The following is a 15,950-nucleotide window of genomic DNA, read 5'->3' as shown; positions in this document are numbered from 1 at the left end:
AGGGCGGCTGGAGGCACCTGGGGTCACGTATACGGCGATAAGTTGTTTCATTCTTTTGGTCTTTTAACTAAATTTGTGTTTTATGTGGTGTTTGGTTTTTGTATATGTATTATTATTATACAGTTTTGTAATTATTGTCTTTATTTAACACTCAAGTCTCAGTTGATGAAATTGTGTTTTCAATGCAGATTACGGCTGTTGGGGGTTGACCCGCACTTACTTTGTCGGCGTGTAAGCTCTTAAGTTCTGCTCATCCTTGTTGTAAATGTTGTATAAATTTGTCTGAAGCAGAATTTATATTATACATACGGTCTGTTCACAGACGTGCTAGAGGCAACGACGGCTCACCTTAGCCATGTCAAAATCTGTTGAAATAGAATCGGGTAAACGTTTAATTATTGATGCTGAGATTTATTCCAGCGATATGTCAGCCGTATCTCTGAGGTTGTGTCCAGGGTTGGGTGAGTTGTCTCTCAAAACTCAGAAGAGACCGTCTACAGAGGCAGGGCTGTCACAGTCAAAGAAATCTGAGTTGTCGAAGTCCTCATCTTCCAGATCATCGCAGAATCAACATTCTTCAATGAAGAAATCGTTCAGGGAAGAGATCACCCCTCTACAAGAATGCCATATCTTTGATGAGCCTCCGTTGATGATACATAGTGACCAAGACATCAATCAACGCAATCAACGGGTGTCAGCAACTAGATCAACACTGCATTGCAGACATCGACTGCAACCTTGGGCACCACAGACATCTCTACAACACAGCCGTCACTGCACTCAACGCAGCCATTCAAAGCCCTCTTCTCTTATTCGGATGAACTCAACTCGTATAAGATGAAGAATGATGACATCGATACATACTTTAACGTTCCCGCTGATAGCTGCCATATCTACGATCCCTGAGACTTTGTCTACAGCATTTAGATCAGCAAAAAAAGTTTCAACAACAACATGTGCCCTGGGAAGGACTAAATGCATATGCCTTTCCCCCTCCAGTACTGCTACCGAAAGTCATCAAGAAAATCATGCAAATGAAGGGGTTACAACTGATTTTGGTCGTGCCCTACTGGCCAATGAGAGATTGGTTTCCAACACTTAAAGAAGAGTTAGGACAACCAACAATACAATTACCAGAATCTTCTCATCCACCCCCACACAAAGGAGGTGCATGGCCAGCCATATGTGTTCTGTATTCACGTATCCACCGTATTAAAACCTGTTTGAAAAGCAGAGGCTATACGGCGAGAGCAGCGAAAGCAGTCACCTTAGCCTTACAGAAATCCTTTCGCACACTCTGTGAGGACAAGTGGAAACGATTTGAGGCATACACCAGGAAAAAGGGATTTCTGGCGATCAAGGCAACTCATCCTCAAATATAAGATTATGTATGCCATTTACGTCATTTCAGAGGTCTGAAAGGCTCTACATTATCTACATATATAGCAGCTCTCAGCTCAGTCATCACCATGGGAACAGGAACGGGGACCAAGCTGACCAGTACCAGAGCTACTTGCCTTACTATGCTCATTCAAGTTGGAAGATCAACAAACCAGATTTAGAGCTCCAGTGTGGGATCTAAATGTTGTACTCCAACATCTTACCAGTGATGCGCATGAGCCACTAATCGAACGAAGTTTGATACAAGTTATCAAGAAACAGCTCATTTGGGTCTACAATGGGATTTCATCGCAAAGAATCAACTCCCAGGTCAACCGGACAGACAGTGCCGTATAGCGGCCTTGTCTTCAGTCATGGGACCTCATGATACACAGATTTATCGTTATGTCCAGGCAGAGCATTGAAGATATACATTGCACGTACCAAGTCTAGAAGACAACGGTTCAAGTGCCTATTTATCCCTATATCTACTGAGACACTTACAGAAGTATCCCTCAACACTATCTCAGTATGGATCAGAGCTGTTATACTTAGAGCATATAAAGCAGCAAGATTAGACCCTCTGCGAGCCTCTAACCCCTATGAAGTCTGAGCCCTAGCTTCTACACTAGTGCTACATGGAAATTGCTCGCTATCAACTCTAATGGAGTGCTGCTTTTGGAAGTCAAACATGGTGTTTGCCAACCATTACCTACGAGACATAACCACGGAGGACATCACTGGCATTCATCAGTTTGGGCTGCTTGTCGTTGCTCAGCAAATAACAGTTTCCCTGAATGCGTTGACTTCACTCACACGATTTATAATTTATCACATGACTTGTGGAAGCCAGAAGCTCTGCGGTGGAAAGTCCATGGGCACGCCTTGAACAGACTAGCATGAGTGATTAGGACCCTGTACTCGTAATGAAGATACTTGTACATGAAGAAGAGTCGCAACTAGTCTCGATTACTATATCTTGACATTTAGTTGCATCACAAACTAGCAGGATGCTAGTTACTTTTGATGTCATCACGTGCCAGTCAACAAAACTTTCTACGGAAGACAAGTTTGACTGGATGTGATCCCCCCAGAATATACAATGAATATTGGAAGAATAGGACTGAATTATTGCCATTACAAGTTCCCGTCAAGGGGGAAATTATTGGTCCCTCCCAGCCGCCCCTCACAGACACGCTGTATACGTAACATTCTCGTGTCAGGCGATTTAGGAGAGTGTGAGTATCAGCTGACCATGTGCGTGGGATGGGAAGTAACTCATGGGTGAGTGTGAATTTTATGTCCGTTTCTTTTAGAAGGGAATTTCAAAGGATTTCAGGTGTTCCACTACCTTTGCCAGGAAGAGGAGATAAGCGATGAAGCATAAGTCAGGATAAGTATGAAATATCAATTTTATTTAGAAAATTACATTTTTGCAAAAAAGAAATAACAAATGAAATGTAATGCTGATGAATCTTTCTCAGAATCCGTAATAATTTTAAGTATTTAGTTGACTTCTAATTTTATGGTCAATTTACTTATGTTGATCCTTGAATGTACTATTTGCAACACTTTTGGGTTGGCATCTCTGCACTATCCGGGATAATTCATGTGTCTTCAATGTGACTATCAATGGACTAGTTTCTCAAAGCTCAGAATTTGCTCAGACTATAAAAATAGGTCAGGCATTTTTGGTCTAGAATAAATGATTTTCTGAAGGCAGATATAGTTGTGCTGAAAAACATTTCTTTTTAACAAGGTTAGTGTTTTTTCACAATCCAGATTGATGTCAGTGAATTAGGTTGTAATCATCCCATAATGTCTGTGGTTATAGCACAACACCAGTTCATAGCTTCAGCATCCTCAGTACAGACTACTGGCCAGAAGGTTCCCACCCCTGCAGCCACCCCCACCCCACCACCTGTCTCACGGACCCCCACCCCCACATCATCTGCCTCAAGGAGGACATCCACCACAGAGTCAGTGACCATTGGTCAGACAGCACAGAATCTCCCACAAGCCACAAACCTTACCACCTACTTACAAGGTGAGAAGATCTGACCTGGTATAGTGAGAAATCATACATTACTTATGTACACACATCTGAAGATCCTGGTTAGAATTGGTCTTCAGCAACCCATGCTTGTTATAAGAGGTGACTTATGGGACTAGGTGATCAGCCTACTGAATTGGTTTACACATATCATTGTATCCCAATTGCATAAATCAATGCTCATTATATTGATCACTGGACTGACTGAGCGCATTGATAACAAACCAACCGGTTCAAACACATAGTTTAAAGGTACACATGTCATCATATCACAGTTGCGTAGATCGATGCTCATGATATCAGTCACTGAATTGTCTTGTCCAGGCTTGTTTGGTGTTAAACAACATACAAACGGAACCTCACCACTGAGTCAGTGATAGCAGTTTTTCATGTATATGTCTTTTTTTATGTAATCATGGGGTTTGAGTAACCTGTTGTAAACAGTGGTACTGGTAAATGAACAAGTGAAAGGTGTGTATCACTTCTTCTGTATGTTTTTATGCTAGGTCTTGAGTTAACTGTTCATAATGGTGCGTTAGTAAGTAACTCAAAGTTGTTGTTTTGTCACATCATGAAAATTTTAGCTGTCTTTTACTATCCTGAAAATATTTCAATCTGGGTTGAACAAACCACTTATTGACAGGATGAGAAACAAAGCATGCCATGAGTTATTGACAAAACTGCTGATGCTTTGTGGTCTGTGATGTCCAGTGATTTGAAGTTACATGTCACTTTTCTCATAGATCAAGATCAGCAGGTTTGCTTCAACTTTACAATGTATGTCATGTGAGGTATTTCAGAGTGGTGCTTTCAAGGTAATGATTTGTCTTTTTGCCCAGGCTTGACATCTTCTGGTGCGCTGACAGTAACATCAGCAGGAGGTCTGTATCATTTTATGTCAGTTTCTACCATACACACTTCACACCGGTTGTAGACCTATGAAGATCCAGGTTAGAATTGATCCTCAGTGACCCATGCTTGTCGTTAGAGGCATCTAATGGGATCAGGTGTTCAGACTCGCTGACTTGGTTGACTCGTCATCGTATCCCAACTGTGTTGATTGATGCTCATGCTGTTGATCACTAGAGTTTCTTCTCCAAGTACCCGTGAAGGTCCTGGGGTAGAATAGGCCTTCAGCAACCCATGCCTGCCATAAAAGGCAACTCAGCTTGTCGTAAGAGGCGACTAACAGGATCGGGTGGTCAGGCTCGCTGACTTGGTTGACACATGTCATCGGTTCCCAATTACGCAGATCGATGCTCATGTTGTTGATCACTGGATTGTCTGGTCCAGACTCGATTATTTACAGACCGCCGCCATATAGCTGTAATATTGCTGAGTGCGGCGTAAAACTAAACTCACTCACTCACTCACTCACTCTTCTCCAAGTTTATTATTTACAGACCGCCACTATAAAGCTTGAATATTGCTGAGTGCGGCATAAAACTCAACTCACACACCCCTGCTTGTCAATACATAGAGCTAAGTTAATATGGCATGATGCTCCTAATATGATCCCGAAATGATGACTCATTCCACTGCTCTCAAAGCCTCTGGTATTACCCTGAATAATGAATCAGTGTTCATTCCAATTGTGATCTGACACACCTGGCAACCTAGTGTTTAGTCATGAATAAAGAGTAGGTCTTTGAGGGATCAGAGGGTGACCAAATGGCTATACCTGGAACACTGAGGTTTGATTCCCAGATGGGTTCAGTGTGTGTCTCAAATGTATTGTCACAATTATTGTTGTGCTTTGATTCATTCAAATTCATACAGCACACAAATTCATATTTGGCCAGTTTATCCAGTTCTTTTTGAGATATCATACAACAATTATGAATTTACAAAAATTATGTATATATATATTCTCTGGACTGTGTCTTATACGACAAATATCTTCTTTCAGAGAGTAGCAATATCACCCAGCAGCCTAACCTCACCACCAACATCAACATCACAAACCTTGGGGGACTCCCACAGAATTTCAACCTTGGTAGTCTGGCTGGTCTCCAAGGCATGAACATAGCCAACCTGCAGGGGCTGTCCAACGTACAGGTAGGTGTTAACATTGCAAACCTGCGGGGGCTGTCCAGCATACAGGTAGGTGTTAACACTGCCAACCTGCATTGGATGTCCAATGTACAGGTAGGTATTAACGTTGCCAACCTGCATCAGATGTACAGCATACAGGTAGGTGTTGACATTGCCAACCTGCAGGGGCTGTCCAGCATATAGGTAGGTATTAACATCATCAACCTGCAGGGGCTGTCCAGCATACAGGTAGGTGTTAGCACTGCCAACCTGCATTGGATGTCTAATTACAGGTAGGTGTTGAAACTGGCAATTTACATCGCCAACCTGCAAGGGCTGTCCAACATACAGGTAGGCATTAATATCACCAACATAAGGGGCTGCCTAAATTTGCAGGGATTGTCCAATATTCAGAGACTATCCCTGGTGTAAGGGCCTGTAAAGTACACAGCATATACAATTGTGCTATATGGAGGCCTGTCTTATTACCTTTGTGCAAAGGGCTGTCCATTTTACAGTGACTGTCCCAAAGGCAGGATCTATCCAATATAGATACTGCTAGTGTACCACTGCCTGATGAAACTTAAGAGACTAATCCACAAGCACTCCTGAAGTCCCACTTTTTCCCTTACAGGTGTCTCTGACAGGTGTGTCAATGCCTGGTGGAGGGATTGCAGTTCCTGTCCCAATCACAATGATCAACAACAACTCCTCACTGCTGCAGAACCAAGGCATCCTAGTCAGCTCACTGCCCAACATGGCTGCCTCAGTGACGTCTGCTCCCACAGACTCATCAGCAGCGTCTGTTTCACAATCATCTAACCAGGTTAGTTGAATTGAGTTCTGAAGGGTTCTGTCCACTTCAAGACCTCTGTTAATTAATGCTCCATACCTCTTAGACATTATCAGAAACTCTTGGTGTAGATATCCTTGAATCTAAAAATTCACAGAATACATGTATATCTTTCTGCTGTGAGCTAACATGTACTACAAAAAGAAATATGAGATTGTTGTGTGGAGATATCCTTTTATAGTGAAAACTGAGCACAATTTCATTAGAATAGGGCCTACGATCTTACTACCTCCAGTGAAAAATGTCATTGGTCTCATATCCCCAAGTTAGCTAACTATTATGACTGTCAGCAGCTTTGAGAGCCAAGCATGGTTGTGCACTTGGTCCTGTCTTGTAAAGTCATATAAAGTCAATTTTGACTTTAATATACACTGAAAATCTGATACCAGAAGTAAGCTGGGCCCTGTTTTGTATATCGCAAGTTTGCACACCCTATATCCCGAAATATATATATATCCATGTTTCCAAATTGCTTTTGTTCAGTGTAATTAAGAACTGAAAGAAAGACTTTGTGTAGAATGTCAACATATTCCAAAGTTGGTCTACCTTAAGGAAGGAATGACATTTTCTTGTGTTATAATTCCTAGTCAACAAGTGTGGTCACCTCCCCTCATTCTTTTGTCACCATGGTAACGGCTCTGCCATCTACAACTGCTTCCTCAACTACAGCCACAAGTACATCTGTGTCATCTACAGTCGTCATGTCAACAGGTAGGTCACTATAGTTACACCTTACATCACTTATTAAAATAGAAGACTCGTGTCCATTTTATGTTTCATGGTCATTTGTGTTAATTCAGTTTTTACGTATTTACTTTTTGTCAGATTTTGGACTGAATGTGTAACCATTGTTAAGTACCCCACAGGATCACTTCCTTGAATCATTCTGTCTGAAATCATTCAATGCATACGTGTACAATTATATCAAGCTTAACCATTGTTTATGGTGCTGTAGTTTTGAAACTAGATGTAGTTCTGTTCATATTGTTCTGGTTGTTTGTGGAAGAACATTTTTCTTCTTTAAAGGTACAATATCACACCACACTTCCATAAAAATAAATTTATGTTTACCCTGAACCTATGGAAACTGACGTAGAATGTCTCTTTGTGTCATTCATGTATGCTTGTGTACAAGGGTTTATGGATGCTTAGGGTACATATGTTGCTCTGTCACTAATCACTTGAAAAACTCTAAACTGTTATATTACTATACTACAGGCACTTTTATGTACAACGTCTATTGGATATTGTTATATCCCTGTATATCAGACCAACATCACATTGGGCATTTTCCTGACTCATTGTGATTTATATAAGTACAGTTTAAAGAGGCTTATCCTTAGTTTAGGTCTTTCTTTGTCTTTATAACCTAATGACATACAAGGATCTTTCCTCATGCTATTGGGCACTAGTGTGCCTGACATCGCTGAACTACTACAACATTAAAACACAAACTCACTCACTCACTCACTCACTCACTGATCCAAGTAGGCAGTGTTAATAACTTTGATATGAATGTCATGTTGAAAATTATTTTGTTTACTTCTTTAATTTTCTTTTATTTGATTTCTGAGTGCAATCTCAGTTTGTGTTTCCTAGCAACAAGGATCATCTCTTTATGGCCTTATTGAGTCTGTTTGGTACTTACCTTATTTTTGCATGATTTTATATTATTATGTTTGTTTGGTTTCATGTTTTTTTATGAGGGTCTTTTTTCACTTCATTGTCTTAACGAAATGTTTGTTTGAAAAGTATTAACATGTTTTAAGAAATCATTAAATTATCAATATATGAACCAAATATTTGTTTCAAATTTCAGATTGTAGAGAAAAAAAATATGAAATGTTCCTTGTACAAACATTCATTTCTCTTCGCTTTGAAGTTTTCTTTTAAGAAGAAAACATGCTTGCTCAGTCAAAAATGTTCTTTAACCATGACAATAATGTATGATACAACATCATGTTTAAAATGTCATATAACTGGTTGCACCAGAGGGCACCTGCGTCATTATCGCTGGTGCAGTTATTGCATGGCTTATGTATATTTGTCTTGTGGTGGCTCAGTGGTACCTTGACATGCATGCTAGCTATAGATGTCCATATACCTACCTCCATATGTTCTCTACATATTGTTTGCACCTTTGTGGCAAGAAAATCCCCAGATCATGTGCAGTGTAGTTACAAACCATATGTCAGAAAACTGGTATTGCCATTGGAACACGTTTCTCAGTTTGATAGTCACAGGAAAGCAAGACTCCAGTTTGGTTTATTTATAAAAGTCCACTCATATTGGTTAATCCTTGGTAATCCGGATGTCATCTTGGAAAGTGGAATTTACTTTCTATATATTTTCATGATTAAGAGACATTCTGTAAAAGAATGTGTATTCAGACTGAAGAGCAATGTCAACAACCATCATACATTATTTCATTTTGCTTTGTTTCTGTACATACAGTACACTATCTGAAATATGTCAATAGTACGACTCATATTATATGATCCTGCTTAAAGAGAAAACAGTGCTATAGAATAAATATACTCAGCTGCAAAACTCCACACAAAATTTGACCGATATAATATAAATATATAACATGATCATCATGATCACCGAGCCATCATCCTGCTCCTCAGTGTAGTGTGAGCCGACTTGTTGCCCTGTCTGTCGTAAGCTAGCTGAGTGTTTCTGTCTGTCCAGGACTGGGTTCGAATCCCAATACAGTGCTTCCGTCCCAGTCAGCGGGCATGTTGTCTCTGCCTTTTGGTCTAGCTGGGAATCTCACTCAGTTGGTGCCCGTTGGGGCGGGGAAGACTACATCGGCGGGCTCCGGGCTTCGCGCCCAGCCTGCTGCTGCCAGTGCTACAACTGCTTCTTTACCTTTGCTGCAGGTGAGGGGAGGCTAGAATATCATGTTGCTAGGGACTTTGCAGGTGAAGGGCGGCTAGTATATGATGTTGTCAGGGACCAAGCAGGTGCGGGGAGGCTAATGTTGCTAGGCACACTGCTTGTGAGGAGAGGCTAGTTAGCATGTTGATAGGGACTGTGCAGGTGCGTAGAGGCTAGTAAATCATATTACTGAAGACAGCAGTGGTGAGGGGAGGCTAGTATGTCGTGTTACAAGGGACACTGCAGGTGAGGAGAGGAGAGGCTAGTAAATCATGTTACTGAAGACAACGCTGGTGAGGGGAGGCTAGTATGTCATGTTACAAGGGACACTGCATGTGATAGTTGGCTGGTATATTATGGTACTAGAGAAATTGCAGATGAGGCAAGGCTAGTATATCATGTTACTCGGGACACTGCAGGTGAGGGGAGACTAGTATGTCATGTCACTAAAGACAACACTGGTGAGGGGAGACTAGTAAATCATTTTACTCAGGACACTGCAGATGAGGGGATGCTAGTATATCATGTTACTAAAGACAACACTGGTGAGGGGAGACTAGTAAATCATTTTACTCAGGACACTGCAGATGAGGGGAGGCTAGTATATCATGTTACTAAAGACAACACAGGTGTGGGGGCTAGTTTATCATGTTGCTCGGGACACTTCAATTGAGGGGAGACTAGTGTGTCTTGTTACTTGGGACACCTCAAGTGAGGGGTGGCTAGAATATCATGTCACTTGGGACAATATACAGGCAATTTAAGGTTAGTGTATCATGCTGCTAGGGACAATGCAATTAAAGTGAGGCAGGTATATCATGCTGCCAGTCACCCTGCTGGTGAATGTCGGTTAGTTGACTGCAGGTGAGGAAGCAGTCTAGTGTATAACATGGCCCCATGTACTACAGGTGAGGTTATTGTATCAGGTCATCATTCATCTGAGAACAAAAGGGATACAAGTGGAATTAGAGCTGTGATAAGTAATGGTAAACTTAATGATTGGAACAACTTAAGTATGGTATGGTAAATAAATAGTTGAAATAGCAATGGTATGAATTATATGAGGTAAAGCTATGTAAGTTGGCATCTAAATCTGTTAATAGGCACTCCTGTTGAGAACAGGTTATAGAATATGATTCATTGTCATCTATGAAAACTAATTAATGCGTCAATGACTGAATCATATTTTGAAAATCATAAAAAACATTTGGGGTGACCACATTTGTAAAATAATATACATGTAACAATGTGGCAACTGCTATGTAAAATTATGTTTGTTAACATCAAAGTATGTGATATCCCAACTGTGAAGTGTATTTACATAACAATTATATGCTGATACAGCTATTACGTTGAGTTATCTTTAATCGAGGTACATCTTGCAGACCAGGGCGGTCGTATCTGCAGGTAAATATTGTTTCCTGTGTAGTCCGTCCCATGGGCATGTCATTTTGCAGTCAGTCATCCAAAATTCTTGTATTAAAATTGTTGGTTACTTTGTATTTTAGTGTTTTTAAAAACATTAAAGTTGTAGTTTCTTTGCTGTCTACTAATATATTTTCTATTATATGTACAAGAGCTATGGTAAAGCAAATGAGCATATTAATAATGAGACTTGAGGGAATAATATTGAAGAGAACTAGGTTTTTGTTAAGACTTTATTGTAGAAAATATTTTTGAATTTGTGCAAATTTTTATGGGTGATTGATCTTTTCATCAATGTTTCAGAAATGACCTGATTATAAAATAGTTAAGTTTAGTTTTACACCAATTTAAGCAATATTCCAGCAATATCATGGAAATGGACACCAGACTTCACACATTGTACCCATGTATTGAATCAAAACCTGGGATTAGTGAACGCTATAATCATAAGGCTACCCCACTGCCCCGACCTTATAACTAGGCTTGATAAAATGTGGTATGTGCACTGTAGCTGATTGTTGTCCACCATGTCATCCAAGCAAATGTGGCTTATAGTATTGCTTAGTTACTGTGGGATATTGTTTAACAGTGCTTAGTGTAGAACACAGTTCTAGCAAGGTTAAATATGTGGATATAAATGTGAAGGTTTGAGTGTCAAGGAAACGATAATCAGCTGAAAGGGAAATATTATCTTCTAAGGGAGGTAACTCAGTTTACATGCATTACATGGAGGGTGCATGTTACAAGTCTGCTTTCCGTATTATTGGTTCGCATTCTACTTGGTTTGTTCTCATACACTGGGTTATATTAATGTTTTTTGTCTTTAATTACATATTTCCTTTATTCTTGTCACGTGCAAATGAAATATGTCAAACTTCTTGATGCATTTGTTTTATCTTGATTATGATAAATTCATAATTCATTTTCATTCATAAATTGAATCGTCCAATTTTTAAATGTATGCCAATTTACATTTACATTTCACTTTTGTGAGGTTAGTGTGTGCAATAGACACAGAGTTTGAGAAGGTTCAGGTTATGCTTGGACAGATTTCATGATCCAGAATGACTCATTGGTCTGTCTACTTGATTTAGCTTCAGGGACAACAGGGAATACAGCTGCTAAACCTGCAACAGCAACATCGCGCGGGGCAGGTGAAACCCGGCCAGTCATCTGGTGGCCCTACTCAAACCAACGCTAGGGCTGTCACCACCACCGTGCCCATTTCCACAGGTACGCTGTTACCATACAGATGTCTATCTCCATGAGTATTGGATTAGCCAAATGAATCTGTGTTCAGTTCACCACAAGTATAATTTGTAAAGCCCAGTTGTTTAGTTCCTGCTGTGATGTTGCTGCATAAGACTACTTGCTCACATCTTCTGTGAGGAAATTCATTCATTCATTCATTCATTCATTCATTCATTCATTCATTCATTCATTCATTCATTCACTCTCACTCATTCATTCATGCATTCATTCATTCATTCATTCATTCATTCATTCATTAAAGCATTCACTTATCACAAAGACTTGAGTTAGATTCCCCTCATGGTTTCAGTGTGTGAAGCCCAATTCTGGTGTCACCGGCAGAAACATTGCTGGAATATTGTTTAAGGCAGCATAAAACTTACTCACTCATTAGGGGCTACTCTAATACTGTGACGGTTCCTAGAGTTGTGTCCCATAGGTGTGCAGTGATATGAGCATGCTGCAAATCTCAGATTGCTCTTCCTTGCAATTTTAGGAACAGACAGCAGCATAGTAGTGCACACTAGCATCACAATAGTCAAGAGTGTTTGTTAACAGTTTTGAGTTATGTTCAAAATCAAGCTGACAATCTGTGATATTGATGAAGTGTTGATTATATAATGCACTAGTCCTAATTATGGTGACTTAATTAGTCCTATTTTGAGGACAAAAAGTGTCACCAAGGGAGGGAGTGTGTGTGAGTGTGAGTGCATGAGTTATGAACTTTCTGTAACAGTGCTTTGAACATTTCACTTAACTAAGTGACTGTTTGTCAAGCAAAGTAGCTTTTGCAAAATGGCTAACATATTCAAAGGTAAAACTGTAAGTCAGAAATTATAACATTTGTTAGTCTTTTGGCTGAAACAGAGAGGAACGATGTCAGAGAAACATAATAATGGATTACACTCTGAATGTGATCAATTGTTCTTTTTGAAACCATTTTTGTTTGTTGCAGTGCTTACACAAACCCTGACTGGCCAGCAGATGGCAGCACTATCTACACTGACAGTGGGTAAACCAGGTCAGACGACGACAACAAGTCTCACTCCGCAACAGCTGATGCAGTTGACGGGGCAGGCACACTTGCAGCAGTCCCAGCTTCAGCCGCCGCTTGCCTTCCAAAAGACACAGTCCTCAGCTGCTCAGGGTCATCTGCAGTTCCACCAGCTGCAGCTGAAACAGCCCACATCTTCTCCAGCTCCACCGTCTGCCTCACACAGCAAGTCCAAGAGCAAGAAACGTACCACTCCGACGCCACCCAAACTCTGAAAATATATTCTTTATATGTTATCCTTCTCCTTCATAATAAAATAGTAGAGCGTTGGGGTTGCTTAGTGGTTAAGGCATACATACAAAAGTCATGCAAAGACCCTGGTTCAATTCCTCACATGGTTACGTTGTATGAAGCCCATTTCTGGTGTCCAACACACACATGTATGCTCATGATGTCAATCACTGGAGAGACTGGTGCAGTGATATTAAAAAAATTAATCCCCAGTTGTGTAGATCAATGATCATGGTAATCATCGCTGAATTGTATAGTCCGCACTAGACTGCCTACATATAGCTTGAATATGGCTGACTGGGGTGTTAAACACCATACAAACCTTGTTCCAGGAAGTGACCTTTGCACTATGAGTGGCATAACTCCCATAGCTGTAGCTCAGTGATCATGTAGTAGAACAAGGATGCAGCATGTAACACATGAACCAGGTAGCTCTCCTATCCCAAATACCCTGTTGAGTCTGGTACCACTTTGTACAACTAATTTCTATGCAGTCATCAGTGCAGCTCAGGTGTACAGGTACACCAGGTATGTAAGCATAATGGTGTTTGGACATGATAGGGTTCGTCGCACCTGCCTGACAAGGAGTATGGTAATGGTGCAGGGGCTGGTCATCATCTTGTACATGCTGAAGTGTTATCATGCTGATTCGTGTTGTGTCTCATTTCCAGTGGTACAACTATGGTCATGATAGTCATATGGGAATATGGAGTGTATGGACCATCACAGGTACATTTACAATTTGGTTCAGTCTTGGCATATTTAGTGTAGTGTATATTAAGTTTGTGATCTTGTACTGAATCAATGGATCCCACTTTTAATTACATTCTTGGCTAACAGGGCAACTTGGACAAAAAAGTTTTTATGTTTTGTCTCATAATGGTACCCTTTGTGATTATTGGTGCAGTATGTTTCACTTGGAACTGATATAGGAATGGGATTCTGTTACTATGCGTAGGGAAACATGCGACTCAGTTGCAGATGACAACACAGAGGTGCCTCCCTTAGGTGTGTCACATATCTGATATGGGTTTTAATCCCACGATTGTCATGGTTTGTCAGAATGACAAACTTCTAGGACCTCTGTCACTTTGGATTTTCTTCCAGCCAAGCTGACAGGCTGTGACATAATTCAGACAGTGTTAAAAGCAGCAAAACGTCTCCCTCTGCTTTTTGATTATGTACCATTTTAGGTTTGTACAAAATGCTGGAATTTCACTTGGTATTAAGTCTTTGCTGGATTGACTGAAAATATGGTCAAATAAAGATGTAAGAGTAAGTTTTAGATAAAGGTTTGCTGGACACACTTTCCTGTTACTGAATTTGAAGGATGTTTTTCAGACATGACAGTGCATGACCGACAGCTCTGTGAAGAAAGTAATTAAATTGTCAAGACGCAGCCTTTATCTTGCCTCCAATCTCCAAGACTGATGATGTGCCTGTTTTGAAATCCTTGATAATAATTTTCACAGAAATATGTTACTTTTTTAATGGGGGTCAAAATGAGTATATTACACAACACATTATAATGGTGTTTACACGAAACTGTAAGTAAATGATCATGTTGTGTGCATAAAAAAGTGCAGTATATAAGTTAAAAGACTTAGGATTTACTTTGTTTTCTGTAATTAGATTATTGTGATTCCAATTCAAGTTTTCCTCACTCAAACATTGGAATATTTAAGTCGCTACAGTGTGGTGTATGTAACATAAGGGTCAACTATCTACAACGGTTTAGTGTTCTCAAAAGATACACTTTTAAGTGACTGCAGATATTAGTCTGCTTGTGGTTCATATTTGAAACATTATGTCTATCAGAAAATTCATTCATAACGTTGTCTTTCGTGTTTTGGTAACCATATATTTGTAGCAAGATAGTCTTGGTGTATATTTTGGAGTATGATTTGTGATGTACATAATTTTAGCTAATCCAACTCAGATACATTCAAGATCTCTAGCCGGTATTTTTACAATTTGCTGCATCATCATTTTATGCATTGTAATTAGAAGTAATGTTTTAGATCACGCTGATGTTTTTATCTCATTGCCAGTTGCTCCTGTAGGCAGTAGCAATAGTACAGCAGAAGATTCATGGGGTTTATAACTCACTGCATATTATTTCTAAATAAACACTCATCATCTGTAACTTGAGTCCTGTTGAATGTTCCTGTTGAACTCCTTGGTATTTCACCATGTATGTATATGGTGTTTGATCAGTACCTGATTATATCACCATGCATGTACATGGTGTTTGATCAATACCTGTTTATGTCACCATGTATGAACATGATGTTTGATAAATAGCTGTTTATATCACCATGCATGAACATGATGTTGATCAATACTGATCTACACTATTATGCATCTACATGATTAGTCGATACAGGTATATATCACCATTCATGTACCGGTAATTGGTGTTTGATCAATACTGGTATTTACCACCATAAATGTATAGGTGTTTGATCAATACCAGTGTATACCACCATGTAAGTGGTGTTTGATCAATACCAGTTTATATCACTATGCATGTACATGTGTTTGATCAATACTGGTACATACCACCATGCAGTATTGTGGCTTTTGATTGATATCATTAAATATCACTATGCAGGTATATGGTGTTTGATCAGTACTGGTATATACCATGTGTGTATAAGGTATTTGATCAATAACAGTACATATCACCTTGCATGTACATGGTGTTTGATCCATACCAGTATATATCACCATGATGTACCATGGTGTTCAGTCATTACCAATATATATCACAATGTATGTATGTT

At 39.8% G+C, this 15,950-nt stretch overlaps 1 protein-coding gene across 2 annotated transcripts in view; it reads left to right on the top strand.

Annotated features, from left to right (window-relative positions):
• LOC137274402 (transcription factor SPT20 homolog) overlaps positions 1–15,310 on the top strand; it is a 42,697-nt gene extending 27,387 nt beyond the window's left edge. The window contains exons 19-26 of one of the 2 annotated variants that reach the window (XM_067807573.1): positions 3,215–3,427; positions 4,273–4,314; positions 5,343–5,491; positions 6,102–6,293; positions 6,908–7,031; positions 9,015–9,205; positions 11,723–11,861; positions 12,835–15,310. In XM_067807573.1, coding sequence (XP_067663674.1) covers positions 3,215–3,427; positions 4,273–4,314; positions 5,343–5,491; positions 6,102–6,293; positions 6,908–7,031; positions 9,015–9,205; positions 11,723–11,861; positions 12,835–13,148 — 1,364 coding nt within the window. In that variant the 3' untranslated portion in view covers positions 13,149–15,310. The remainder of the gene's footprint in view (positions 1–3,214; positions 3,428–4,272; positions 4,315–5,342; positions 5,492–6,101; positions 6,294–6,907; positions 7,032–9,014; positions 9,206–11,722; positions 11,862–12,834) is intronic. The other variant, XM_067807574.1, reaches the window with a different exon arrangement.
• The last annotated feature ends 640 nt before the right edge of the window (positions 15,311–15,950 follow it).

The sequence above is a fragment of the Haliotis asinina genome, chromosome 2 (genome assembly GCF_037392515.1).
Source record: "Haliotis asinina isolate JCU_RB_2024 chromosome 2, JCU_Hal_asi_v2, whole genome shotgun sequence".
Classification (NCBI taxonomy): domain Eukaryota; kingdom Metazoa; phylum Mollusca; class Gastropoda; order Lepetellida; family Haliotidae; genus Haliotis; species Haliotis asinina.
Note: the sequence above shows the minus strand (reverse complement) of the source record. Positions and strands in the feature narration are given on the sequence as shown.